This window comes from Asterias amurensis, chromosome 8, assembly GCF_032118995.1.
Source record: "Asterias amurensis chromosome 8, ASM3211899v1".
NCBI classification, from domain to species: Eukaryota; Metazoa; Echinodermata; class Asteroidea; order Forcipulatida; family Asteriidae; genus Asterias; species Asterias amurensis.
This window is the reverse complement of record NC_092655.1, coordinates 256,204-281,915: the sequence shown is the minus strand read 5'-3', so window position 1 is coordinate 281,915 and position 25,712 is coordinate 256,204. Positions and strand designations below refer to the sequence as shown.

General features: G+C 40.4%; 2 protein-coding genes across 2 annotated transcripts; one reads left to right on the top strand and one right to left on the bottom strand.

Annotated features, from left to right (window-relative positions):
• LOC139940353 (uncharacterized) lies at window positions 1–11,001 on the top strand. The gene is made up of 10 exons (XM_071936567.1): window positions 1–57; window positions 1,207–1,359; window positions 1,806–1,930; window positions 2,213–2,303; window positions 2,829–2,913; window positions 3,050–4,189; window positions 4,419–4,657; window positions 4,967–5,078; window positions 5,811–5,986; window positions 6,411–11,001. The coding sequence occupies exons 2-10, from the start codon at window positions 1,231–1,233 to the stop codon at window positions 8,559–8,561; spliced, it is 4,248 nt and encodes a 1,415-aa protein (XP_071792668.1). The 5' UTR covers window positions 1–57; window positions 1,207–1,230; the 3' UTR covers window positions 8,562–11,001.
• Window positions 9,215–25,470, bottom strand: LOC139940354 (suppressor of fused homolog). The gene is made up of 10 exons (XM_071936568.1): window positions 25,228–25,470; window positions 24,416–24,550; window positions 21,475–21,611; window positions 20,130–20,272; window positions 19,077–19,162; window positions 18,200–18,408; window positions 17,537–17,789; window positions 17,220–17,358; window positions 16,420–16,488; window positions 9,215–14,447 (listed from the first exon to the last, which is right to left on the bottom strand). Exons 1-10 carry the CDS (start codon window positions 25,362–25,364, stop codon window positions 14,376–14,378), a joined length of 1,380 nt encoding a protein of 459 aa, XP_071792669.1. The 5' UTR covers window positions 25,365–25,470; the 3' UTR covers window positions 9,215–14,375.
• Window positions 25,471–25,712: the final 242 nt, after the last annotated feature.

Sequence of the window (25,712 nt, the reverse complement as noted above, 5' to 3'; positions counted from 1 at the left end):
GTAGGCGGAGAATCAGATATTTGAGAAGGGCAACTTTTTACATTTCTGATCAAAACGGTAATGTATTACATTTGCCATTATGTCAACTCTACAAATTCAGCCTAAAGAATATATTTATGTGATGTTGGCCAAGCGATCGACTTAAATTAAGAACAACTTCCAAAATGCAGAGTTTTATAATATTGAAGTTAGCGATCTGTTTTTGTTTGTTGTTGTTGTGTGCCAGTTTCCGGACACACATGACTTCTCGCTTCAAATTTGATTGTATTTACCCTTTTTTCTGTGTATTCACCCAAACCCAAATCAACCACCCAGTGCTTCAGAAATTCGAAATGATTTTTCGCATATCCCTTTTCACAAATTTGGCTAAATTGCTCAAAAGTCAATGAGGAAATTCAGTAGCTTTTTAAAATATTGTTTTTTGTTTGTTTAAAATAAATTAATTATTAATAATTAATTAATTAAAACATTCAAAATTATTTGTAGTATTTATTATAAGAGGCCTCTGAAGAAGGTCAGGTTTTGATCGAAAGCTGAGACTAGCTACCCTACTTATTATATTATTTATAATAAGATTATATTATATAGATTTTGAATGAAACAGGAAATTGCCAGTTCACTTGCACTTTGCAGGTTCTTGCGCAATAATATGCACTGACCATCACCATGATCACCTGTCTCTCGCCTCTGGTTTGGGACTGGGAGTGTCAGTATCATCTCAAGAAGATTGGTCATCCCAATTAACTATTTAATTAACTAACTTTACAGACCTTTTTGGGAAAGCAAAATGTATTGAAAAATATTTACGGAAAATTGTGAAAATATAGGGCATCAACAATGAACAATACTTTACTTTAAAAAAGGCTTACTTGACATTAATGGATAGTTATAAATGAGTGAATGATTCTGTCTGACCTCTGCTTTGTTTGCTAGAGATACTCTCTCCATGCCTAGTCCTAGCCTACTATATCACAGTATGAGGTTCGTTTTGCTGTCGTCTCCATGTGGAACCTCATCACCCATCAATAGTACCAGGACTCGGAGTAGAGAAAGAGGGCCTGACAACACAAGGCAGAAGTTCCTTATTAGATTACAATCATTCTTTTAAATTTATTTAGTTACATAAGTGTTCAAAAAGACTAGGGCAATGCATTGATTTGACCAATTATAATTTGACTGATATGGTTTAACTGTTCTAAATTTCAGCATTGTCAGTGAGCCTATGTAAACATGGCAACTACTTCAACAAGTGGAGCTGGAGCTGATCCGGCGATGGTTGACAAGATCGCAAATCATCTCAAATCACAGGGAATTTTTGATCAGTTCAGGAGAGACTGCTTGGAAGATGTGGATACCAAGGTTAGCTTCTTTGTCTCTTGCTCCACTTCGCTCACTTTGGCCCTTACAGGATTTTAATTTTGGGAGAAAAAACACACGACAACAACAAGCTGCCGCTTCCCAGGCTGCATCAGAAATTTGGCTTTGATCCCTGGCTACAAAACAAGGAATTTCAAAGTTATATGGCTTTTGATTAGCACCCCTGAACAAAAAAAGTTATGACATAATAGGGAAACTGCCAATATAGGGCTAGATAGCTCAGTTGGTAGAGCACTGGCAGGTTAAAACAGGTCTTTGGTTCAAATCCTGCTCTTGTCATTTTTTAATTTGTTCAACCCCAAATTGATACCCAATTGTGATCACCAACACAAGTATGGTTCCCTAGCCAGTGCAGAAACCCAACTATCGCTTGTTTAATCTGCAATTACAGTTTTATATGTGATAACTTCCTTATTTTTTTCCCACAGCCTGCCTATCAGAATCTTCGTCAAAAAGTTGAGAGCTATGTTTCCACGTTCCTCTCCAAGGTGAAGTGGGAGCCTAAGATGAACAAAAACCAACTTAGAGATAGCCTTAGAAGACAAATCAACCAGTAAGTGAAACTGCATGTCAAGTAAACTCTAAGTTTAAATCTAAGTTGAAAATTCTGACTTGGGCCAAATTTCATACAGCTGCTTAAGCAAAAATTATTTCACAACTCCCAAGTCAGTGACAGTTCTTCCTTTGATCATCTTGAGAGTGCTGCTTGAGCTTTTGACATCTAAAAAAGATAGCTTAAGAGTGTTTTAATTTAGAGATGAAGGAAATAGAGGCCTACACCAGAATAAAAACCTTGTTTCCTCTCATTTTTTAATTGATTTACTTTGTTCTGTAGGTCTGAGATGTTATCAACAGGTGTCGAGAGAATTATTGAGCAGGTCATTGAACCCAAGATGCAGCATGTATTCAGACCACAGATAGAAAAGGTATGTACGAAACGTGCGAGTTAAGTTCAGGAATACTACACTGAGCCATAGAAGCGACAACCTCAGTTGTACTGGGTCTTGTTGCCGGTGTCCCTCGTTATGTTGTTAGTGCCCCTTCAAAACATTCCTGTTGATTTTCTACTGAACATGCCCTCTGCATAATGAAAATGACCATGCCCCTGCAATGGTCACCAGATTCAAGTACTGGTGTTCAGTGTCAAAGTGTGGGTTTGGTCCCTGTCATGGTGTATGTGTTTTGCCAAACACTTGACCATAGTTGTGGTGTCCTTCTGAAAGGATGTAAAGCTGTAGATCCTGTGTTCTACAAAATAAAAGAACCCAGTACACTTATCACGGAAAACAGAGGTTGCTACAGTGTTACTGGCTGGCTGGCAGAAAATTGGAAAATTGAATCCATCTGCAAAGTTAAAAATGATTGCCATTGAGGAAGTTTTTTGTCTTTGGTCTTTACTTGGGTCTGTTGCTAAACCCAGATTGTGAGTTTACTTTGATTGATGTTTGCAGGTTGTGGATGAATTCATGGGTCCTGGGAAAGATAAGGTAGTGGAGAATGTCAAGAAAGATCTTGCAGCAACGTCTGGATGGCAGAGTGAGTAGGAATCTAAACTAAGAAGTTAATACAATTCACTTTCTGTTTCATTTGAATTTGTTTTATTTCTCTTCTGAGCGAAAAACTCTTGTGAACTAATGCAATTATAAACTTCTTCATTTGACTACTTCTTCAGGTGGTTCACATCTAACATCAGCACCTGTTCCACCAGACCTGCCCCCAGAAGTACACACCCCAGCCCCACCACTGCCTCCATCAGAGCCACCCGCAGCACCTCCTGAGGCCCCACCGGAAGCACCCCCTGAAGCACCCCCGGACTCTCCGCCCGAAGAACCTGAGCTTCCCTCCAAAGGTTTTTCTCTTGGAACCTCACCGAAAGTTTCCCCAGCCACCGATGGGAGCATCACACCAACCTTACAATCTGGTGGCAATACGCCTTCCTCTACATCGAGCAAGGGGCGAGAAACGCCAAACATTCTTAAGAAGTATCCTGGAAATTCCCCTTTAGCTTCCGCTGATATCAAAGGAGATAAGAAATTGGACTCAATTGAAGGTGGATTTAAAATGACAAGCCAAACAACTAAATCTCAAGCCAGTAAGAATGTAATCCTTAAAGACCAAAATGTGAAGAAACTCCCTGGAAAGGATGGGCTGCAAAAGTCACAACCCACCAAGATGGTTAAAAAGGTTGAGCTATGCTTGAAAGAAAAACCAAAACAACTATCTGTTGGTGCAAAACTTACAGACGGTATTAAGACTGCAGATAAACCCAAAGTTCCTAGTCCTGGCAAACCTGCTGATCAAAAACTCAAAACAGTTGCTGATATTAAAGACAAGTCGCTATTGAAAGACCAAGATGTGATACTTTCTCAAGGGGCAGTTAAAAAAGAGTCACAAAATGTTACACACCCATTAGAAATAGAATCGGACAACAAAGGCTCTTCCAGTCAACTTGTTCAGGTGAAACAGACAGAGAATGTTAAACCAGTGGTGATGAGTGCTCAAGAATTTTGGGAAAAGACTCAGAATATCCTACCTGTTGTGGAATCAAATTTGAATCCTACATCAGACGAGCCAAAGGATGAAACAGTGACTGACATGGATATTGACATTGCTGGTGATGAAAACCTAGAATTGCCAACAGGAAATGATGAGTCAGACGGTGAGAGCGGACTGTCAGATATATCAGTGAGTTCTGTCCACACCAGTGACTTGTCATCATTTGATGGAGGTATCAGTTCTACTTCCTCAAGTTCTAGCCTCGATTCCAGCAGTGATGAGGAGGAGACTGGACTGAAGCTCGTCTTGAAGAAGAGTAAGTTGACATTTTTTTGAAAATCGGTCATTATCCTCTCCACGCTTTGGAGGGACAAAACCCTGTCGTGATCTGGCGTTGTAGGCCTCCAATTTTACCACTGCACCCAAAGCAATTGCTTGGGTGCCCTGGGGTGCGTTTTGGCAGTCAGAACCAATACCTGTTTTGATTGAAATTGCCATGGGTTAATCCAATGATTTTTTAACTATTGTTACTCTTCTTTATTCAGCGGACAAAACTGCAAATGTGTGTCCATCAGACAGTGATTCTGAGGCGCCGTCAGAGGGCCCATCTGAAATGAACATCAGTACAGACACCAGCAGGCCAGCATCCGTCTCGTCTGATAGAGCCTCCTCCTCCAAGAGGTCTCCTAAGGGTCAGACGGCATCTGGAAGAGCCTTGGCTATCAGCCGTTACCATGGAGATAGTGAAGATGAAGATTCAAGGTTGGAGAGACGAAAGAAAGCTGTGAGTTTGAAAATAAAATATTTGACCTGGTGAAAAGAGATAACAATCTAGATCTAGCCAAGACGTCTTAAAAACAGCACCGTTATAAAGAGGTTCTGCTTATGAAGAATAATATGGAGACTTTCAACTGCATTGCATGCTACAGGACCACTTTGGTAGCACACAAGTAATTTTCAAACTTTGTCTTATGATCAACGTGAACATTCAAATGTGAATGTCTTTTTCTCATGGAGATTGCCTCGTGTGTTGAATACTTTGCGATACCTCAGAACGATTAATGGTGATTTTTGTCTGTTTCTTCTTCTCTAGGCCATGGCTAAGGAGCAGAGAGCTCAAAGAAGACAGATGGCAAAAGAGGAGAGGGAAAAGTTCATCAGGGTGACAAGACAGAAACGGGTTATTGATTCGGAAAGTCTTGAAGGTATGCTGTTTATTGCATGTAGCTGTCTTTGCAAAAGACTTTTTTCTGTAAAACTATACAAGGCTCTGAAATATGTAAACAAACAAGTCGAGTGTACATGTAAAACAGTCTGGGTAAATTTCATCTTGGTTTACTTCTTTGAGCCGCACAGTTTGTTTAACCGAACAACCCTAGGTAGCCCGAGGTTGTGTACTCCCCATGGAGTTGAAAAAAGATAACAGGAATACTCCTTTTGTTTTTTACCCATAAACACTGATGTGTGTAAGCACTGTACACTCGGTGCTTTCCAGCGTTCTGTGAAAACAAATCACAGGCATATTACTCAGTTGGGATTCAAACCTACAACCTTTTCAATTCTAGAGCAGTTACATACCAACTAGACCACCGAAATTGTCCGGTGGCTAGAGGCAGTTTGATTCCTAAGTTTTAGCAGCAGGTACTGCAAATTATTTAATAGATGTTAAATTTGCATTGGGGATAAAGAATATTTATTTTTGATTTTACCCATATACAGGTATGTTATTGGCCCAATGATTAGGGCACCAATGTAAAGCGTATTGCTACCTTATTGTAAGGTGGCCTATAAAAGAACTAGTTAGTTTTTGCACATTTTTTTACACCGGGCAATGCTAAGGTTAAATAAAGTTAACATTATCTGAATACAACCACTTTCAATTTCACATACTTTCAAAAACCATGCATTGTCATCACTTAGAAATTTATATTTTTCAGAATCATCAGATTCCAAGAAGGATAGGCGAGAGGAGGCAGTGTCCCCGACCAAAGCCACCAAGAAGCAGCTCAAGGAGCAGAAGATGTTAGAAAAGAAACGAGAAGTGCGACGTAGACGATCTCTGAATAAACGCTATTTCTCTGATGAGTTCTCCTCGTCACTGCAAGGATTGAAGGTGAGTTCTAGACTTTGCTGACCGAGGCCCAATTTCTGAAAGCTTCTAAGCATAAAAACTTTCTAAGCTAAAAAATCTTGCTAAACAGAAACTGCTTTCCAACCTTACTTATTGTTTGCTTAGCAATCAAATTTGCTAAGCAGTATTTTCTGATTTATAAATTGGGCGTAGGACATCAAACATTGGGATGGGATGTTGCTTTTGTGTAGCAGTTGAACTAGCCAGCCAGACCACAAGTGAATATTGACTTGTCCTCAGAGATTTAACTGGCAGAAGGCCAGCAGACCTTAAGCTAGAGGGATAACAAGATACAGGTAGGGAATTCCAAAGTGCCGAGGGGAAAAGCTTTCTCACATTTGATTTGGTACAGAGGTGATGAAAAACACTCATGGTGATTTTGTGTTTTCTTAAAATCTTTTTACAGGAGACAGTATCTCAGCTTGAACAAGATGAGAGAGAAAACCAAGAGAACCCACCACAGCCCGAGATCATTCCATACCAGCCGTTCATACCCAAAGAGAAGCTTCAGTGCTTCCATCTAGTCTACCGTGAGCGTCGGGAGCCTCAGGTCAAGTGTCATCATCTCCTTAACCTCGGACTCAGCGGTGAGCAGCAGAGGAAACTCAGCACTCGCAAACGCAAAGAGAGAAAAGATTCCAAAGTTGCCAAGTTTTCATTCATGCAAGCCAAGGCTGCTGCAGCTGCAGGTGTCTCCGGTGAGGGCAAGCCGACTGCTGCAGGTAAACAGCAGGTTGTTGAGAAGCAGCAGCTGCAGAAACAGAGTCAATCCCAACAGCAAAAGGTTGAACCGAAGCATCAACTTAGACCAGAGAAGCTTGAACAACAAGAAGTACAAGAGCAGAAACAACATCAGCAAGATCAGGAGAAACAAGAAGAACCTGTTAGTGTTCAGCAAGAAATCAGCGAAGAGACTGTGAAACCAGATCTACCGTCAAAAGAAACTCCTACTGAACAGCTAGAGGCTACTAAAAAAAACCTTCAAACAATTGAACAACCCGAAGAAATAATTCCATCTGATGTTAATGAAGATCAACAATCCATTGAAACGCAAGAAAAGGTGGCTGACATTGGGGAGGATGTTAAGATAGAAGAGGAGGTGCAGCCAGATGTAAAGTTTGAGGATATTGGAGAAGTTAGACATGCAAGGGTGGAATCAGAGAAGAAGGAAGATGTGGAGATGCAAGAAGAGCAGAGAGAAGGACAAGATGAAGTCAAGGAGAATGTGAAAGCAGACGAAGGCAACCATGAAATAACAACTCCGCAGGAGAAACCAGGAGAGCCTGTTATAACCAGCACAGAATCATCACAGGGTATGAAGGATGAGGCAGATGCTAGACCGACTGTAGACGCTATTGATGAGGCTAAACCAGCTAAAGATATTTGTAGCCGAGACGATACAAAGAAGGACGAGCCCAACCAGATTGTTGCTACCATTGAAAAACCGATTGAGCAAGCAGAAACTCAACAAGAAGAAGTCGTTCCCAACACCGATTCCATACCCATCCAGCAAGTCGTTGAGCCAGATGCGGTGGAAGACGCCAAAGAGCCCCAAGAAGAGAGCACATGCGACGACAACCCACCAACTCCCACACAAGATGAACCTGCTATTTATTCTGCGTCAGATTCAGAGTCTGAGGAGCAAAGCGACAAAGGTTCATCGATACCCATCTACACGGTCCACAGTCCGAAACACCTGCCCCTGGGGTCTATCTTCAAGCTAAGTCAGACCTCCCTACAAGAAGCCAAACCTGTTAGCAGTAAGGTTGGTGAGGTCAGGGTACAGTCTACAGACAGCAATGTATCTGGCACAGATGATACTAAGAACCTTTCGGAAGCAAGTCCTAAATCTGGCAGTGAGGATGCTCAAGGGGCTACTGAGAGCACCCAAGAGAGTCACAAACCAGATTCCAGTGAGACTCTGACAGAGGAACCAAGCACCAGCGACATTTCAGAACCGAACCAGCGAGAGAGTCGCTACGGGACCCGACCTAAACGCCACGCAGTCTCTCCACGGGACTCCCTTGATGATGATTACCATTACTATGGCCAATCCAAGCGTAGACGCTACTCCCAGTCTCCCGTGTCCCAGGAAGAGTCGGTCAAGACAGGGCGATCTGTCACCAGGAGAATGTCTTCAGATAGCGGGAAGTCCGAAGGAACCATTCGGGAGACGCCAGACAAACCCACGCGTCCTTCTCGCCAGCGGCACATTTCACCACCCCACCGATACTCTCCGAGTGACACCAGGTCCTCCCAGAGAAGGGCCTCAACGTCATCACCACACCCACCCGCAGCTCCTAGTGCGTCTACAAAACCAAGTAGGCGTGGCTCCTCACCTTCTTCCCATGAGCACTTCACTAGACGCTCTTCCTCTAGAGAGGAGGTGAAGCGTGGTAATCGCTACTCTGATATGTATTATTACAACGACCGCGGAGCCCGCAATCAGCCTTCAACGAGGGACAGGGGAAGAGCTGCAGAAGCTGTCAGTAGCCGTCGCTCGTCTCGGAGATCAGTAGATGATAGAACAGGCAGTCAGACTAAACGAAGGAAGTAGTCATTACAATGTATACATTTATGTCTTAAACATTTACTCTTGAAGGTTGGGATGGGTTTTGCGAAAAGCCATTTGCGTGTTTGATTTGAATATTGTCTGGTATGATGACGTGCTTTATCAGAAGTTACGCTTATATTTAAATTCCTCAGACTAGAGTCAGCCGCTATGTCACATGATTCGGGGCAAGCTTTTCTGTAGTTATGTAAGAGACGGTGAACACCTATAAACAATTCTGAATGAAGGTTGCTACACAAAGCTTGCCCCCGAACCATTTGACATAGCAACTGTCTCTGTAGTCCGAGGATTTTAAATGTAAGCGGTACATTGTGACTAAGCAACTCATTGTACCAGACATTACTTAAATCCAACTTGCAAATGGCTTTGGCAAGAAGCAATTTGTGTATAGTTTTTGAAGCATCTCTTGTTTAGGCATCAATGTATTCAGTTTGCTGTAACACCATGTGAGCATCTTCTTTGCTGCGTACATTTTATTATATAGCCGTGGAGTAGATTACGGTGGTCAGACCCTTATGACCAGTGATTCAACCGCAGCTCGAGCATTCTGCCAATTGTTTGTCCAACGGCGTCATCTTGACATTCAAGATTACATATTTATCAATAAATATGCATGGACTGTTTCAAAACAAGCATGATTAATAATTCAAGAAATTTGTTATTTATGGAAAGAAGCTCGACACTGTTGGTAGTGTGCCATCAGACCTTTTTTCATGTTGTGAAATTTTACAAGTTAAGAATTGCTGTTAAATAAAATAGTTATTGGATCAATATTACTGCAGATAAAATTTTAACCGATGTAACAGTTAATCTTCTACTTGGGAGGACCCATAATTTCATGGAAATAGGTGAACACAAAACAATTTCTTTAACAATTTGAACAGAAATGTTACAATCAAAATACCATGTCATCTGTAGACTGCTGAAAAATCACTCCCAACGCTTGAAAATCTTGAAGAAGTTGTTCCGTCTGATGTCAATGAAGATCAGCAATCTATTTAAATGAAAGCAAAAATTGTTAAATTTTCTAAGTTAAGAATCCTGTGAAATAAAATAGCCATTGAACCATAACACTGTAGATGGAAACTTAACTGGTATTAAATTCAACTTCCATTGGGTTCTCTTTATGTTTCATATTTATTCCTAACTGGAAATTTGGGAAAGAACACCCAATCTTGATTTTGCAAGTGGAAAGAATTAGTCCTTAGAAGGTTGAGTAGGATTGTTAATTGCAAAATTAACTTCACCAGGAAAACTTATTATTAGTTTTAACTTTTGCCAAATTATAAACAACATAAGAAGTGAAAATACCAGTTGTGAAAATGTTATGCTCCATGGAACAGTTCCCTTTTAAAAATAAATCTATTTATTAAAACGAATTTGTCCTCGATACTGGAGGGAATGATGCACCACTCTGTTTATGGGAAGTTTGATTCACTTTCAATTATCAATTATATGAGCTTCACGCATTTCTTTGCTTAGGAATGAAATTTACTAAGCAATTTTGTTTTGCTTAACAGCTTTATGACTTTGGGCCCAGATCACTGTTCAACTACCATGCTAATGTAGTTAATATTGAGTAGATACAATTTGTTTGATATGCATACCAAACATTTTGCATCTCATCTTTACTACGACAGACAAATCCTTTATTTTAGATCAACACTAAGGTATCAAAGGTGGTGCACTGACTTTGGGTAGACAGGACAGGTAACAGGCGCGCACAAATGCCAAGACCAATGCAATAATGCTCAAAGACTGGTCCTCTGTCTTGTCTCCTTAAAGGCACCGCACACTATTGGTAATTACTCAAAATAATTGTTTGCATAAAAACTTACTCGGTATCAGGCAATGGAGAGTTGTAAAAAACATTGTGAGAAACGGCTCCCTCTGAAGTAACGTAGTTTTCATGAAAGAAGTAATTTTCCACAAATTTGACTTTGAGACCTCAGATTTAGAATTTGAGGTCCTGAAATCAAGCATCTGAAAGCAGACAACTTGGTATAACTGGTCCTCTGTCTCGTCCCCTTAACAAGTAAAGCCAAAGAATCTCAAGGTTAATGTATCTGCTTCGAATATCCTCATCAGAGTAACAAATATAATTTTTTTAAACATTGCTTTTAAGTCGGCATTACTTTTACATTTGTAAAGTATTGTTATATTATTATCAACTTAACAAGGTACCAATTTTCACATGTGGAGTTTACGTTAAACGTGGAAAATAGTTTACGTTCAGTGAAAACAAACATTTTATATGTTAACAACAAACTGTGACTAGGATAAGTGTTTGGTTTATTGTCTATATTAAATACAGATTATAAGCCATGATTTTTGTTCTGTCAAGTTTAGTGATACTTTTGTTTAAAAAAAGTAGTAATAATAAAAAGTGAATAAATAAATAGCACTGGCATGCATTTCATAACGAGCTGAGTGTCTTTATCATCTCCTACATGATTCATAAGATAATAATTTGTACATAACTGGTGTATTTGTCATCACCAATGATAATAGAGCACCGGAGGCACAAGATGCGGAACTCGTGCTGAAACGTGAAATCCCACTGAATGCATTTCATCAAGTAACTGTTTTGATACAACAATAGATCAGTGCAGTTCAGTGCAGACAATGACCATTCCTATCAATGGGAAACAAAAAATTCACTTGCTGAAATGGTGCTCATGCGTATTTCACGTTAAACAGTTTCGCAGTTTCGCTCTAAATTGTTGGTTATCACACAATTGTGTTGGTTTTTATAAAAATTCTGATCACACCATTGTGTGTATTACAGCATCCACACTATAAATATCATGTTAGCTGCCAACATTTGCATCTTGCAGTCAGGGAGATTTTGTACAATAATCAGAGAGATATTTAGAATTACATTCAACATAATACGGGAGAAAGATCAGAAAGAAAGTTGGCACCTCTGGTTGAGCTATACCTCTAAAAAGCTCAAAACTGGAAGTAAGGTTGAGTGAAACAACTAAATAAAATCACTTGATAATAAATGCGAAGTCAGGCAAATTCAAGTTCTCTTATGGTCTAGGCACAATCATGCTTTTTTCTTTTTGAGAAGGCATTTTTCACTTTGCAAAGGGCATGTTCATCAAATTTTAGGCAATGGGAAACTTTTGATGGGGCACCAGGGCCAGGGCAATTTCAGAGGCCATGGTCTCCATGTAATTCCAGACATGTGGCGTAGGTGCTAAGAAAGATTCGTAAAATTCATGAATATTGCATGACTTCTTAAGATCTCCAAACTCTGAATCTGCAGCTTACCAGTTATGATTCATATTGTTGCACAAAATCTACAGAACATGTAGCCTTTGTTTATATTAAAAAGTTTAAAGGTCACATAATTTAAAGGTGACCTAACCCATGACCTCACTCCGAATACAAATTTATGTAAAACATGATTCGTGCGCACACCAGCCCGCAGTTACTTGAAAGTTATCGTGTTGCCTTGGCGTCAGCAAAAACATCTATACTTATCAAGAAGGCACCATTTACATTCATACACATATGATACAAAGATAATATTAAATTGTTCTTACACTAACAACAGAACGTTTCTTACAAAATTGACATAAAAGTCTTGCATCACAAATCTTTTAAATACTCAAATATTTGCAACATAGGAACTTGACCATTGAACTGAGTGGATACAAGAAAAACTTGAATTTAAACAACACAATGTATAATATGAGTGAAACTTTACAAATAATACAGTGTAAGTCCACATAGTATTTCTAGTCTCGATACATTATGTGGACCTGCTTTGTTCTCAAGTCCACACTTCTTATTTAGTTTTAAAACAAAAAATTGTTGCTTTTTACAAAACAGACCATCTGATGTCTTATGTTTTGAAAGAAAATTATTTAGCAAACGCTTGGTTGTATTTTTTCATAAGAAATTGCCAAATTATAACGATCCAAATATATTACACCTTCTACATCGAATGATGAAAAAAACCCACTCAAACCAAACAAGGTTTACAAATATCATGTACACATTATATTTCCCAAAAAGACTTAATTGGTTGTGCCAGTGCAAAAAAGTAAATCAGTTCAGTTGTATCTTGCGCAAGAGAATCTTCATGCAACTTGCAAAACAACTGCTTTTTGTGACGCAATTGAATTATGTGTGTACATCCAGTATAGTTAATTGCATTGAGATTTACATAACACTCGAGTAGATCTTTAACATTTGATTTTTGGAGCATTATTATTCTTCTTATTATTATTTCTGGTAATGAAAGCAATGATGCCTCATTAGTGAGCTTAATCACTGTAGCTCGTAAGCCTGAGGAAACCTGTAAATAAGGAGTATTGAGTGTGAACCAGAAACTCCTACTCTTCAATGATAAAGCGTTCTTTGTGCACTACCATGCAGGGGACCTACAGCTTAATGTCCCATCTGAACAAAACGATTATGGTCAAGTCTCTTGCTCACGGACACAACAGCCACACTTGGGACTCGACTCAAAGGACATTTTTGCACTGACATAACTTATTATTTCATGCTTAATCAAGGTGTTTGTGAAAATAACAATATTTCTTTGGTCTCTACGCAACTTGGACGGATTTAAGAAGCAGAACCTTTCAACGTATGAAAACTAAACTGCCTTGAAACTACATGTAGGTATTCTAAATTCCCTAAACCTCTCAAAAACAAACAACTGTGTAAAGTCCTTGTTTAAGGCACTCAAATCTGGGGTATGTTTTGCTTGGGCCAAAATTTAACCGAATGTTGGTGCATAGCCTGAACATCTGATGTCAAACTTGGAGGCTTGTGAATTACACCAGAGATCTGCCATTGAGACCCAGTACATAATCACCTTTGACCTCACATCATGTCACATGGCCTTCATGGTTGTGGAGATTCACAGTTAAATTCAACCTACATGTGAATACATGTAAGCCAACACCTGTCCTCATCCTTCTGGTTAAGGAGAGGGAACCAGTCTAGTTGGCGCACTGATTGATGGAAAAATTGCGCGTAACAGCAACTCTTCAGTAGTGAAGAGAATGACACTAAAGCGTGGTCCATACTTCATGGGAACTGCGAAAGCATCCATCTGGGAAAACAGCCTGTACTGATTGTTAGGGTCTCCAAAATTCCCAACAAATCAGAAACATGTTAACCAAATCCTTCTTATGTTCTTTACTAAGGCACAACTCGCTCGAACCATCGATGTTTTAAAACAATTTGGAACACAGCCCTAGGCTCAATTTTATAGAGCTAAATATGCAGTTTCCTGCTTAGCATGAATGAGCAGGATACCAGTCATAGATTGTGCATGAAGTACAAGCTGGTACCATGGAGGTAGTGCTGGTACCAACTATAGTTAGTTCATTTGGGAATGAGAGTGGCATAATATTACGGATTTATACTACTCTAATTTGTACACTCTTTGGGTAAAATATTATACATCTGTATTATATACACATGAAGTAAAACATTATCGAGACAGAATAACAAACAAAACATAATGACACAATTCATGCAAATTGATAGGCAAATAAATACAAATATGATTAAGTACCATTGAAATGCTGACATGGTAAACTGTATAAAAAAAGGGACGGATGTAGATGATACTTATTTCTAGTGAGATTTCAGCGGTAGGACACCTCTTCCAACGTTGTGCACCGTTTGGATGAACCGATGCTAGGCAGTTTATAGCAACAACTTTGATACAAATTGGTGGTGACCATCGATCTGAGGTGGGCAATGTCATACGGAGAAGGCAGATTCTTGGTGGGTGTGCTACGTTTCTTTGGAGTGCCAGGAGTTGTTTCAGTCATTTGGCATGATGGTAATGGTTAACCCCATGTCTTGCCACTGGTAAGTCTTGGGCAGATACAGTTGCTGAGATAACAAAAGTGTTGAAAGAAGGTAAGAATCAACATGAATTCTGAATATAATAGCACATAATACATGCGCAAAAGGCTAGTGTCACTATGAGACCTTGTAAGAAGTAGTCCAAGACAACCAGCAGATTAGTGCCGTTCATGAAGAAGTAGTCCAAGACAACCAGCAGATTAGTACCGTTCATGTCAATGCACAGGCATACAGGCGATAACCAGCTCGGCGAAAAATACTGCCGTGGAAAAGGGCTAATCTTGACTCCATCCGCTCAAGAGTCAACAAGATGGCAGCTGACTACTCGGCGATTTTCACTACGTCCACACCAGTGAATCACCTCGCCAACACACTGGAACAGGAGTTGCATAAGATCATTATAGAATACGTCCCATCCAAGACGTGCTCTACCAGAGTCAATCAACCTTGGTTTAACTCAAATACTAAGCGCATCTTGAGGCAGAAGGCACGCGCCTTCAAGAAGGCAAAACGCATCGACAGATTCGGAGACTGGTCACGCTTCAAGCACTTCAAGAAGAAGGCCCAGCAGGTCTGCTGCAACACGTACAACAAATACATCCATGACATCAACGTGAAGAAGAATATCGACGCCCTACAAGACTGGGAAACGAAATGGCTGATGCGCTGCAATGCAACAAAGTGCCCAGATGTTAGAGTAACCAACAAGCGAAACATTGTCCCTGCCTGCCTCTTACATCATTCACGGGCATACCTTGGAGGCTGTCAACTCTGCTAAATACCTGAGAGTCCACCTTGATGCGAGGCTAAGCTTCAACACCCATGTTGACAACATCACAAAAAGAGCCACTTGTACCAAGGCCTTCTTCTCCCGCAATCTTAGCCACAGCAGCCAGAAAATCAAAGAAGCTGTCTATACCACCTTTACACGTCAAATATGCAGCAACTTCACGGAATCCTCACACACAGCGTGACATCAAGAACCTAGAGCAAGTCCAACGAAGCTCAGCTTGATTTGTCATGGGAGATTACAGAAGAACGAGCAGTGTTATCGCCATGCTAGATCACCTCGAATGGCCTTCTCTACAGGAACGTCGTCACCAAAGTCGCCTTCAAATGATGTACAAAATAAGATTTAACCTGGTCGACATCCCCTGGAGCACCCATCTGGCACATTCAACCACATCAACAAGAGGTCATGGCTCCCGATTCACAATCCTACATACCAGCACTTCAGTGTACGCCAGCTCTAACTTCCCACGCACCATCCGGGATTGGAACAACCTCCCAGTTTTGATCCTGCGGCGTACCCGTCCCTTGACGCTTTCAAACTGGCGTTAAGGGACCCCCAAGTGAAGTAACCTCATCTCCAGCTTTTTTACTCGCACTGTACATAATTCTATCTTCAATCATTTGAAGACTGCACTTTTCAAGGAAGAAGAAGGACTTGTTCGTTAAATCACCTTGTTTGAATTTGGATGTTGGCGAAAAACATACATGTAGGAGAAGTTCACAGTGCCTCGGGTTTACAAGGAATTTTGGCTTGTGCACATGTGTACTTCACGTTACTAGTCATTCTTCACTTACACAGCTTGCACAGAAATTATGGGCTTGCCCTTCAAGCAAAGAATGCCATCGCAAGCACTGAATTCTGAGTTGGGCCCAACACCCGAGTCCCAGCACTTGACCACTAAGCCACAAGAGAATGGATCACCAAGGATCAAGTTTATACCAAGGGGGGGGGGGGGCAAATTCTCAAAGGCAAAACTATTCTTCTGTCCTAAGTACTTCTTCTCCTGAATAAATATTACATGCATGATATTCTTCCTACTTAATTCTGATTTCTGATTGTTTTGCATTTTGAAAATTCAGAAAACTGTGATTAATGACATGAAAGGTCTATTATTGAAGCCCACAATGGGCTCATGTAGGTCAACCGTTGCACTACAAGATTTGTTTTCCCCCAGGACCAAACATCATGCTTGATATGAATACTTACTTGTTCTGGGGCATTTACTTCATCAAGGTCCTCTGCTACTGCGTCAATTGACTCACCAGAGAACAGCACCTAAAGACAACAACAACAATAATAATACTACTGCGTCAATTGACTCACCAGAGAACAGCACCTAAAGACAACAACAACAATAATAACAAAATATACCACAAGCAAAATAACACATGATAACAATGAATCACACATGTACAAAGCAAATATTCATAGTAGTCATTACACAGAGAAGATTCAATCAAATGACCAACAAGTTTTAGATTCAGAGAGTTGTCTTTGTTCAATAAAAATCAAATTCTCCCATTGGGAGATATTGATGCTTTCACGGAAGGAACTTATCAGCAGAATATCCCAGAGGAATAATCTCTCTGGGAAAACTACACATAATCACGAATGTTCAAAACGTTAACGCAAAACAATAATTAATCTGAAATGTTGCATCCCCATAAGCTGATCCCCTGGCTGCTGCTTCCCAGGTTGTTTCGTAATTTGGGTGTGATCCCTGGCTACATAGCAGTTAACGGTTGTATGGCTAATGACTGGCACCCCAAACAAAGATATTGACAAAATAGGGACACCGCCAATATAGGGCTAGATAGCTCAGTTGGTAGAGTGCCGACATGTTAATCCGGAGGTCGTTGGTTCAAATCCTGCCCTAAGCAGTATGTCTTTGATCAACCCAAAATCATGCAAAATAATCAATCAAAGTTTAATAAGCAGCGCCCTCTGTTGACAAGTCTAAAACCAGATGTAAGCACCTTGAAACAAGACTAGCATCCGATCCTTACCTGTAACCACTGCCCTCTTGCAGCATACGGATGGGATTCTTCAACAAAAGCGCCCTCAACGCCATTAGACACCAGTGTTATTGCACAGTCTCCTGCAACGCTCTTGAAAGTAAAGTGACGGCCATGTTTTAACCGCCCCCTAGTAAAGCAAAAACAGATTAAGCATAATTAGTCGTAGCAAGCCAAGGCAAGTTGAGAAGGGGTGCTTACTAGCCTGTAGCAGTTTTTACTCAATAATGTAGGCTGGGCTAGAGTGAGCCCTGTAACAATCTACACATGCTGCAATTAAGTAGAAAAGTGTAGCAGACTGAACTTACTTCATAGCAAGAGGGAATAGTGCCGCTGCTTCATGGTTGAGTTTGATGTGAACCTTGTCCAAGCACCGTGGGTTCCCGAGCTCCACCAGGTTACCTTGTGGGTCACTGTCACTATCCAGTGATTCCTGGCGCTGAGTTTGAAGGCTTGAGGGATGAGCTGTGGTCTTATCAGATTCAGGTCCAGTGATAGGGGGTAGGGCGGGCCTCTCACTGGCTAGACCCATCTTCAGAGCTGCTTTGATCTGCTCAGATTCTGGTAAAGTGAAAGTGATTATCGATAATGATTTCTATAGTTCATGACTTTCATAAAAATTGCCAATCATACATTACATTTTAACCCTTAACACCGTTTTGTGTCAGGAGTGCCATTCTTGACATAAAAGACAGGAAAAAAGTTGGAATCAGATTTTTGTTTCATTTGTTTTATAAGAGATCGCCTAATAACACAAGACCACGGCGTCAACTTCAAGTGGAGGGTTGCACTTAACTGATTTTGGACTGTCAAAACGAACCAACAAACAGGGGCAAGTTGAATGTAGGCATGCTCTGCCTTCCTAATTTGTTACGAATCAATTATCGTTAAGTGCATTTTTCAAGGGTACAAGAGTCAAGACTGAGATTTTGAACCAAGTCACAGCTTGTGGAAAATGGTGCGTTACTCACGTTGAGGAGATATTCTCTGTGACAGTGTTTGGTTGTCTCCACCAGGGTCTGAGTCTTCTCCTTCTTGCCAGGAGCATCTAGCACTGACACCGCTAAGATTGGAGCCATCCATGTCAATCCCTCGTTCTACTTCATCCTGAAGATGTGGATTCAGCTCAAAGATGGTTTCTCCACGACGCATGTCAGTGATCAGCCACTCTCCGCCCGCACTGTTTGACATTAAACAAGTATTAAGGAAAAAGATGAGAATACATGTGTAAAATCTCTTTCGGAGGAGTGTTGGTTCAGAAACTTTACATCCTTGTGTAAAATCCCTTTAAATCTCTGTACTAGCCAGGAGCTCAATTGTAAGACGACAAGGAAGGAAGTTTCAGCTTAAGATGTGGGAGGAAAACCCCAGAGATTTCCTTCAGTGAAATCCACATAGTGGCCCGGAGGTATTTGAAACAGGACCCAAGAGGTGGAAGGCCAAGAAAGAAACCATCGTGACCCGACCACCTAGGTATTATTATTCAAATGAAAAACACAAGACTGTCGGACTTGTCCAGATGTGATTTCCTAACCCAACAATAAATTCACTGGCTTTGAGTATGCAGTCCATTGAAAAATTTAGCCCTGCTTGTGTATTTGAAATGATAAGCCAGGATGCCCATGTATTAGGTTTCTAAATGTAACACATCAGCCGTCGATTTCACCAAACTTTTCCTAACTTGGGATTAATCTAAGGATTTAGGACGAGTTCAGTTCCGTATGCAAAGATGTAGGAGGCATTGAACCCATGCTAAGTTAGGACGGGTTACTTGTCCTAGACAGGATTAATCCTAGCGTTTCGTGAAATCGGCTGCAGATCTCTTTGATTCAAATAATGTCAACTTACACAGAAATTGATTTCAAGAGTTCTAAAACTGATGGACCATTCCACCGTTGTGCTGCCTGCAGTTCTTCTGTACATACACCAACAATCTGCAAAGAGCACAATGAATATAATTATAAAATAGTCAACCACAACGGTGTTTTGATATATCTGAAATGAAAAGTCGCATCCCCTTATAAAGGCACTGGACACTATTGGTAATTGTCAAAGACCAGTCTTCTCATGTATCTCAACATATGCATAAAATAACAAACCTGTGAAAATTAGAACTCAATTGGTCGACGAAGTGGCACCCTTATCGCACAAGTTGTGTGCTTTCAGTTGCCTCATTTCGAGACCTCAGCTTAGGTCTCGAAATCAATTCAAATATTTTAGTAAGAGATTACTTCTGTCTCAAAAACTACGTTACTTCAGAGGGAGCCGTTGCTCACAATGGTTTATACTATCAACAGCTCTCCATTGCTGGTTACCATATAAATTTGTGTGCTAACAATTGTTTGGGTAATTATCAATAGTGTCCGTGCCTTTAAGGTGATCCCCTTTATTCGCAATACACAACTAGGACAACACAAACCCAAATCGCACAAACCACAAATGTTTGTGCTTAGCAGCACTATGAAATTAGGCCAAGGACTCCAACCCACTCTCTGCTGATCTGAAATGTCAGAACTGGAGTCCTGAATCCTTGATCACTTGGCCATGAAATACCATGCCAGGATAATGAAATGTTCAGCTTTATACTTGGAAGGTAGGGACTGAAAACTTGATCTGTATGCAAGGTTCCGGTCCAGTGTTGTAGCTAGACAAATTTTAGTGGTGGGTTTTAAATCTACTAAGGGTGAGCGGTTAAAGAAAATCATGAATGTTTAGATATGGGGCCATCATTGCTGAGGTGTAACCTAGGGGGAAATCTGTACAGGACAGCAAAGAGTTTTGACTCAGAGTGCTGGTAAAATGTTTTAGTTCTGGGTCGGCCCACCAAGCACCAGTTTCTGAGCCACGGCAAACTCAAACAAGGGTCAATAGAGGTGAAAGGTAGGAATATATGTGAGATACCTGAACAAAGTTGACAGATCCAAAGGGTGTTGAGATGGGTTGTAGTTGAGGGTCTTCAGACATTAACATATGCTGCACTCTAGATTCACTCTTATCTAGTGAACTATGCCATGAGACATGGTCACCGGCACATAGCGTGTTATCTGTAACAAATACAAATAGGTGGAGAAATCATTAATCAGCATTCCAAATTAACAGGTTACCAAATGCCAGTGGAAACAGAGACAGCCGTCCATCTCACCAAACCCCTCCTATTATATCTTAGGATATTAATCTTAGGACTTGGGACAAGTTATCCGTATCAAAAGACGCTAGTAGAACACATTGAACCCATCCTTCCTAAGTTAACTCGAGATAAGATTAACACTAGCGTTTTGTTAAATCGACTGCAGGTGAGTCCAACACTTCTTTACTAGACTGCCGGCAAGTAAAATAATTGTTCCTTATCACAATAGATGAGAGGTCAAATCCCAAAGAGGGATTACTTTTGAGTGTGTAAAATGCTTTGACAAGCCCTGATGTTTGCAATGTGGCTGCGATTCGATAAAAGCAATTTAAGCTAGACACTTAACCATTGCTTCGTCCTTCGGATGGGATGAAAAGCCATTGGTACCAGGTTTTGTGTAAATGCATGTAAAATAACCCAGTGCAATTATCAAAAAGAGAAGGGGTTCACCCCAGGGTTCCTCGCTGGATTTGCAGCATTTTGCGCCAAATGTTAGGTCTTATATCTCAAACCTCGTCCCACTCCTTGCAGTAATAATAACTGGCGCTTTGTATCCTTTGGCAAAAGGCGCATTATAAATACGGTTATTATTAATATTATTATAATATACACACGTGCAAATTTAATTCCGGTTCTCTCCTCGATATTCCATACAACAATATGAAGGCGAGTTGGGAAACACACAACCAGGGGTTGAAGGCATGCGATGGAGTCTAATTTCAACCTCGTTCTGGTTATGTTTCATGCAAAATCTTAACCTTGTTCACACACATAAACACATCACTCTTGCTGCATGAATTTTCCCGAAACCGATCCTCAAGTCAAGAATCCATATCCAACAGTTGTTGATGAAAACAGCACTAAAAATAAGGGCAGAAATTAGGGCAAGTTTACTTCCGTGTGGGCATTATTACATGTGGGCTAGCTGGTAAAAAAAGCTGCTGGCGGTTCAAAACTTTGGTTGACTCGTCCAGCGGGTGAATAATAATAAAAAATAACATAGGTGAGTGTCCTATTTAATCTGTCGTGTCAAGGAGTGAGTAGGATATCACAAGTCTGAATTAATGAGGTTACAAAGATTGTTTTAGTCATCCCACTTCATTTTCATTTGAACAGTACCTGATTGGAAAACGTATTTAGCAAGGCCTTGCATGAGTTGGGCAGGCCAGGTAGGGGGCGCTGTTTCTGTCGGTTCTCGTTTGAGTCGGAAGGTTAGCTCAAAGCCAAAACCACTAATGCCATCCGGACCAGTGAATCTGTAATTAAAGAGATACACTAAATTTAAAATCGGAAAAGAACACGTTTGTCCACGTTATTAAGATTTGAACGTTGCTTTGGAGGACAATTCTATTGTGGTATGCTTATGAAGTAAAAAAGTGAATTTCTACATACTTTAACACACGCATTGTGGTCAATTTCTACATACTTTAACACACGCATTGTGGTCAATTTCTACATACTTTAACACACGCATTGTGGTCAATTTCTACATACTTTAACACACGCATTGTGGTCAATTTCTACATACTTTAACACACGCATTGTGGTCAATTTCTACATACTTTAACACATGCATTGTGGTCAATTTCTACATACTTTAACACACGCATTGTGGTAAATCATGAGGAACCAAAGACAATTGTTTGGGCCAAACAAAATAAATGTTGTGTTTACGGTAACGGCCCTAAAAAATTCCAGGTAGGTAGGTAGGAAAATAATTTTATTTTGTAATTTTATTTTTATTTTTAAGTTCTTGAATTTTGAGTTATTTGTTAATATTTTAAACCCGTTACCATGAATTATACTAACCTTGTTCGACTCATCAAGTTATAAACCCTCATGTTGGAAAGTGGTAAAATATAAAAGTTTATAAGTTGTTTTAGAAAAAACATAACATAGGTCAAGTTGCAAGCGCTTTAGAAGTTACAAGGAAACTTTTTATCTTACCATTAAATCAGGGCCATGTTTTAAATGCTGACATCAGTTTTACCAACTTTCAATTTGAGGTGTGGTTATTTTGTTCACATTTTTCATTCCATTGTTGTACACTTACTTGCACTTTACCCAGACTGACGAACCTCCGGGTTGCTGGGTGAAAATGATGTCACTCAGTAGGCTCAGTGGTGCAAGGTGTACCATAACATTAACAACAGAGCCGAAACTCACAACTCACATTTTCCCCAAAATAATATAGCAAAATGAATAAACACTTTTGAGGGTCAAACTTATTATTTTGAATGTCAGCCTGATCTGATCTGAATGTGTGTTGTGAGTCTCTGGGTAGTTTAAATATACTTCAAAACAACTCAAAAGCTTCCCGATGGCCAGTTCAACTAGTGTCTGATGGGTAATCATACTCCGAAGACACAAATCACTAATAAAACAACAATGAAAATTGGAATTGAAAACTTGAACTGTATGTTTTATTTCAACGGCAGAATCACTTGTCTACCATAACAAGTTAACTGCAGGCGTCTCTCTTTGTTTTTATCCACTTTCAGAAACTGATTAGAATATGTCTTCAGTTATTACAAGTCAAATGTTTTTTTGTCATAAACGGCGAACCTTTTTCTTCTTGTCCAATTATTTCAGAGGACAATCAATTTCAAATTTTCTGTGGCCCAAAACATGTGGCTCATATTGCTAGATTTAAGCATGGTCACATTTTAATACTTGCAAAGTAACTAGCAAAAAAAAAAGGTTTCACGCAATGTGGCATGATTCTTTGAAAACTGATACAAAAGCTTACAGGCCTAGCATTTCCTGGGTCCGTAAGGACGACGGCGCTGAAACTAATTAAAATATGTCTTCAATTATTACAAGTCTGACAATGGTTTTCTTGTCATAAACGGTAAACCTCTTTGTCCAATCATTTCAGAGGACAACAAATTACAAATTTTCTGTGGCCCAAAACATGTGGCTTTATATTGCTAGATTTAAGCATGGTCACATTTTAATACTTGCAAAGTAACTAGCAAAAAAAAGTTCGACATCGTGCCAGTCTCCACATTGGGACATCGAACATTGAGCACAAACGTGATAAAAGTTTGGCCCATGGTGATCTTCGAAAATATTGAGAAATGTCTTGCTGACATCGATGTTTACTAGCTTCAACTTGGCTGGCTGATGGAGGCACTTTTCTGTTTTCAAGCTAAACAATTTGTTCATGTTACCGCACGAAGAACTGCCTGACGTCGACGCCATGTTTTGATGCAGTTTTCATTCGCAGTCTGTCCGTAGTGTAAAACGTGTTGTAAACGTACGCGGCCGGTCACCCACGTGCTGTACACCACTGACAGCTACACCATGTTTTGTTGTGGTGTCCAATATGCGGCCGGCTGCCAGGGGCCCAATTTCGTTTCGTGCTGTACCACTGACAGCTAGCTGTACTGTACTGTTGTACCGTGTTTTGATGTGGTGTCCAATATGCGGCCGGCTGCCAGGGGCCCAATTTCGTTTCGTGTGACATTGGATCGCCCCGAAGTACGCTGTGAACACAGCGGGTGCGTCGGGGCCGGGCATCGGGTGGCGCGTGCACCTTTCACAGAAAAAATTGTGGCAGTACAGTAAGCTAGGCTAGGCGTGGGCCGGGTGCACAAGTTTTGATATCGCCATGATTTTTGCAAAAATGCATTATTACACTGGTAAGTCGTAATAAACAGTTTTAAAGTGAGGCAACATGTTAAAATTCTCATTTTAAATTTTACCAACTCACAAAATATTTAGAAAAATGTTTTGAGGTCGGCAATTCGGCCGCAAAAAATTCAGGTCGGTCGGGTTACCGTAAACACAACATTTATTTTGTTTGGCCTTACCATTTTTGAAAAACCTTTAAATGCCTTTAATTGGGGGCAAGACACAGATTTTCCAGTGACAAGTACAGTGGATCATGTTGGTCAACACATTCAAGATTGTAACCGCCTGCTTGGAACGCACTGGAGAGGAGCAAGATTTCTTCACATTACGGTGGAAAGTTATTGGTTGATTTTCTTCACCAGGCTAACTTAAAAAGTCTAAATTCAGATAAAGCGAATGTGATGAACGAATGTGATGAACTTACTCATGAACTCGTCCATCCCCATACAGGTCTGTCAGTCCAAAGCTGACATAGTGCCAATGTGGTGGTATACCTCGCTCTGGAAGACCAGGGTTACTGTACATGCTGATGTAGTCAAGTGGATCTGGCCCACATAACCTACATGGATACAAGAAAGAAACAGTCATGACATGTTGAGTGGTTCAAAATATGAACCTGGGATTCGCTCCGGGATCTGGTAAGTTTTTGTCCATTTTTCTAGAAATATTTCCTAAATGATGTTTTGAGTATTATTATGGCAGGCTGCATTAGACATTGCGAATTAAGTTCGTACCCTCAGAATTTGTGTCATGATTTTTGAAAGTGGTAAATATGGGGCAAATCTGGTGACTAGCTGTCGAAATTGTACATGTTGGACCAGATCAACCGTTTCCGCTCGAAACAGACTCGTATCCCTCTGGCCTAGTGGCCGACAGGACGAGGGTTACGTTGTCGCAACTAACGTCATACTAGCTTCTGAATACTCAATAAAATACCAACCAATGAAACTTGAAAGTAATGACAACATATGACGTCGCTCCAATGTCGTATATATGCATTAGCACTGTGTAATGGCAGACTATCTCTCGCAACATGCAACCAAAACTTTGTATAAAAAGGTTGGATAAATGATTTAAACAAAAAGTCATTTAGTTTTTGATTGTGAAAAACTTTCGTGTTATCCTGCTGAAAACCCATGACACCAGGATACAGAAGAAGTCTATTTGGGTTTGCTATTTGGCTTGCTATTTTTGCAGTAAGAATGTTTACAAAACAAGTTCACAATCACAACTTACCAAAACTTAACAACAGCAGTAACCTGTAACGGATTAGGTTGAGCTGGATAAAGCTGCCTGCATGCCGAGTACACAGCCTCTAGACCAACAGGAACTACTGTCACATTGTCCACGTTCTCTCCATCGTTGCTGGCCATACTGGGCCGAAAAAAAACACCCACAAGTGAACAAAATAATATCCAAAAAGTGACCCCTGTTTGTTGTTCGGGTTTCACGGCAAAAAATGCCAACAGACTGAATGAATGTGTTGCGTCCCAACTTTAGAATTGTCCCAACTGTAGTTGGGTTGGTCCCAACTTGCCTGTTACAGTTGGGACTGTCAAACCATAGTTGGGATCCAGAGATCTGCAGTTGACTAGTCTTGTCTCGTGTTAATTTGTCACAATTTTTCTCAACGCGGAGGGCGCTATCACTCACGAACCGCTCTCACTGTACGTTGAACGGTTGGGTCGTGAGAGCGGTTCGTGAGTGATAGCGCCCTTTAC